The sequence below is a fragment of the Sitophilus oryzae genome, unplaced genomic scaffold (assembly GCF_002938485.1).
Source record: "Sitophilus oryzae breed Bouriz unplaced genomic scaffold, Soryzae_2.0 scaffold_648_pilon_pilon, whole genome shotgun sequence".
In the NCBI taxonomy this organism is placed as follows: domain Eukaryota; kingdom Metazoa; phylum Arthropoda; class Insecta; order Coleoptera; family Curculionidae; genus Sitophilus; species Sitophilus oryzae.
Genome location: NW_022147249.1, coordinates 1 through 2,851, shown reverse-complemented (window position 1 = coordinate 2,851; position 2,851 = coordinate 1). Strand labels below are relative to the sequence as shown.

The window sequence follows — 2,851 nt, the reverse complement described above, 5'->3', positions numbered from 1 at the left end:
AATTGTGTTACTATCAGTTAAAATATTTGCACTTATTTAATCATTCACCTTGTATAAGTGTATAAACTACTGATCCTATTATAGTAGCTTACTTTTTTTGCTATATTTCATAGTTAAAATAAGATATAGTCCAATCACCTTAGGGCTAAAAACGGTTTACGGTTAAAAAAACGGCGTCAGTGATGGCTATAAAATCCAGTTGGCCTGGGAATGTCACCATTCCCATGCCAACTGGACGCCGTCTTTTTCTCGATCGTACGGTATACGAGCAAGACCAATGACTAAAGAATACAATTCTTTAATCATTGAGCGAGACTGTGATTTTGTCATCTACTTGTCATGTAATAGAGATTAAGTGTGTCAAAAGTAATGACTGTCTATTTTTTTTGTTTAAAAGATCTAATGGTGATTAGGCTATGGCATTATACAGACGTTTTTTAATTGATTTTTTAAACATCTTCTACAAAAGAACTGAATATTTCCCTGGATAAATTAAAAATGAAACACTTAAAAATTTAAATATTAAAAACCAGAATATTTTAATCTAGTGTTTCAAAAGTTATTTTCTTGCGTTTTAGAGAATATTAACAAAAAAATATCACTAAAAATTTAAGTCGTAACTGATTTTTGAAACCTCAAATGCCTCAGACCTCCAATATTTTTTTGCTCTGTTATACTCCTATCTTTCTCATCGCCACCTCTATGCTCAAAGTATTTACATATCTCCCTCACAGCGATATGAGTCTGAATATTGCTCAGATCGTGGCAAGACTTCGCTCTCTTAGTTATAGCAGTCGTGTCCACCCTAGAGGACACGTCCTCTGAACTCCTAACCTTCCTCCCCATCTTGCACAGCGACTCGAAAAGAAAGAGCTTCTCTTTGACAGGCACGTAGGTCTCAACGTTCTGACATTTCTTCAGTAAAGTCTCTATAACCTCCTCAGTGTTTTCCGAAGATTGTGATGGTGATTTTACTGGGGAAACAGCAGGCGATTCAGGCCAGTCAGGAATCCGGGTTGAACGACTTGGTGAATCGGGGACGTCGTAGCTGATAGAGGGAGATGTTTTGGTTTGGGTGATGTTGTTGAAGTTCCAGTCTTTTGGGCAAGGGTCGGCAGTCTTGGTCCAGCACTCGGCCAGGGTGAGGATGTCCAGGTATTTGATAGCGTCCAATGGAGTTTGGCGGATCAGTTCAATGGCTAGGATCTTCACCCATTGGTCGAAGGATTTCTTGTCAACGGTCTAGAATCAAAAGAAGACGAAGTATAAGTTACTGATTAGTTTCAGAGAAATAGGTAAACAGAGGGGTGCCCTAACATATCAGGGTGTCCCACTAAGAATAGCTCTCGGCTGTATCTCGGAAAATATTAGCCGTAGGGCCTGCCGAAGAAAATATTTATAACTAAAGAGACTATGAGAAATTGCTGCAAATTATTTTCAAGTGTCTAGAACGACCGCTAGAGGGTGCAACTGCTGTAAAAAATAAGAAAATGGAATTTTTACAAAATTTTGCCTAGATAAGCGGTACTATAAATAATAGCTTGATAATCTTCAGTAAATTTTGAATATTTTTTGTTAGAACCATTTTCCTCTATCTGCTAAAGTAAAGTGAGGGAAGGTTAGATCTGCATTGATTTAAATATTAATAACTCCGGACTGGATGAACGGAGTCCAACAAACGGACGCTCGTTTAAAAGAGCGTTTCTTACTCTATATCATACCGTGTAAACAATAATAATAAGCTTTTGAATGTAGACGCTAGGGGGCGCTGTCTTACAATTTAGCAAACATTGCGCGTTTTTTCAAAAAAAATATAAATGCGATAGTATAAGTAATTTTAGCTGATAGTAAAGAGTAATAAAAGCTTAAAAATTCAGCAAAAATCGCATAATGATATCGTCTTTCAAACCGAAGATATTAGCAAAATTATAATAAATGCGAAAAAATAAGCCCTTAATTACCTTATTTATATAACACGGTTACAGTAGCACTCTTGATTATGACTATTCTAATAAAAAATAAAATAGAAAAGATAAGCTTTTTCTAAAATCGACAACATAATATACCAGAAAACCATAATACCAGATGTATTAATATTTAATAATTAAGATATCAATGACAGTGAATAAGAAACGATGCCTCAGTGAAGTCATGGTAGGCTTTGGAAATAAGTTGCTTTTGACGTAATAGTATGAACGTAAAAGTGTAATTATAAATCAACATTTTGATACTCTTCGCAGCGCGTTTTTTCTATTTTGAAGAAAGGCATTTTTAGAAAACCAATCAAAAGATAAAAAACGCTGGTGATACAATTATACTACCTTATACAGAGTGCCTAAAAATTTATATTAAATAATTACTAGCTTTAAACGACAATAACTTGTTATATTAAATGAAACATCCTGTATATTTTACGTGATTCTGCGTAAAACTTTACCTGTAAAGTTAAAACAATGTTGGATCCTCTGCATATGGCTATGCTGTTGGGTTGAGGTCCAGCCTGGAGGCTGAGATGCCTCAAAGGCAGTCTCATAGCAGTCGAAGTTTGTTCTCCTGGAGTTGAGGATACGTATAGAAGACCACCTCGTATCTGCACTCGTCTGTGGTGCCAGTTTTTTTCGGTGTTGCATTTTACTAGCAGCTCAGCTGTAACCAATAGATATAAAATTAGTTGTATATTAAAAATTAAAAAGATCCTACAATACATACATTTAAAGAATATATTTTTTAAAATCTTGTCTATTCTATAATCTATAACTAATATTAAAAATGAAAAACGGTTATGGTAAAACAGGAAATAAGTAGTTTGTTCAAGGATCCCTTGAGATATAAGGACAGGGATGTAGAAAGG

The 2,851-nt window shown here is 35.0% G+C and overlaps 1 protein-coding gene across 1 annotated transcript; it reads right to left on the bottom strand.

The window, feature by feature from the left end:
* Positions 1-380: 380 nt before the first annotated feature.
* Positions 381-2,646, bottom strand: LOC115887831 (the record flags this gene model as incomplete). The annotated part of the gene is given in 2 exon segments (XM_030907344.1): positions 381-1,242; positions 2,438-2,646. Coding segments are annotated over 2 exon segments (842 nt in total), but the record flags the coding sequence as incomplete, so codon positions are not given.
* Between the last annotated feature and the right edge of the window lie 205 nt (positions 2,647-2,851).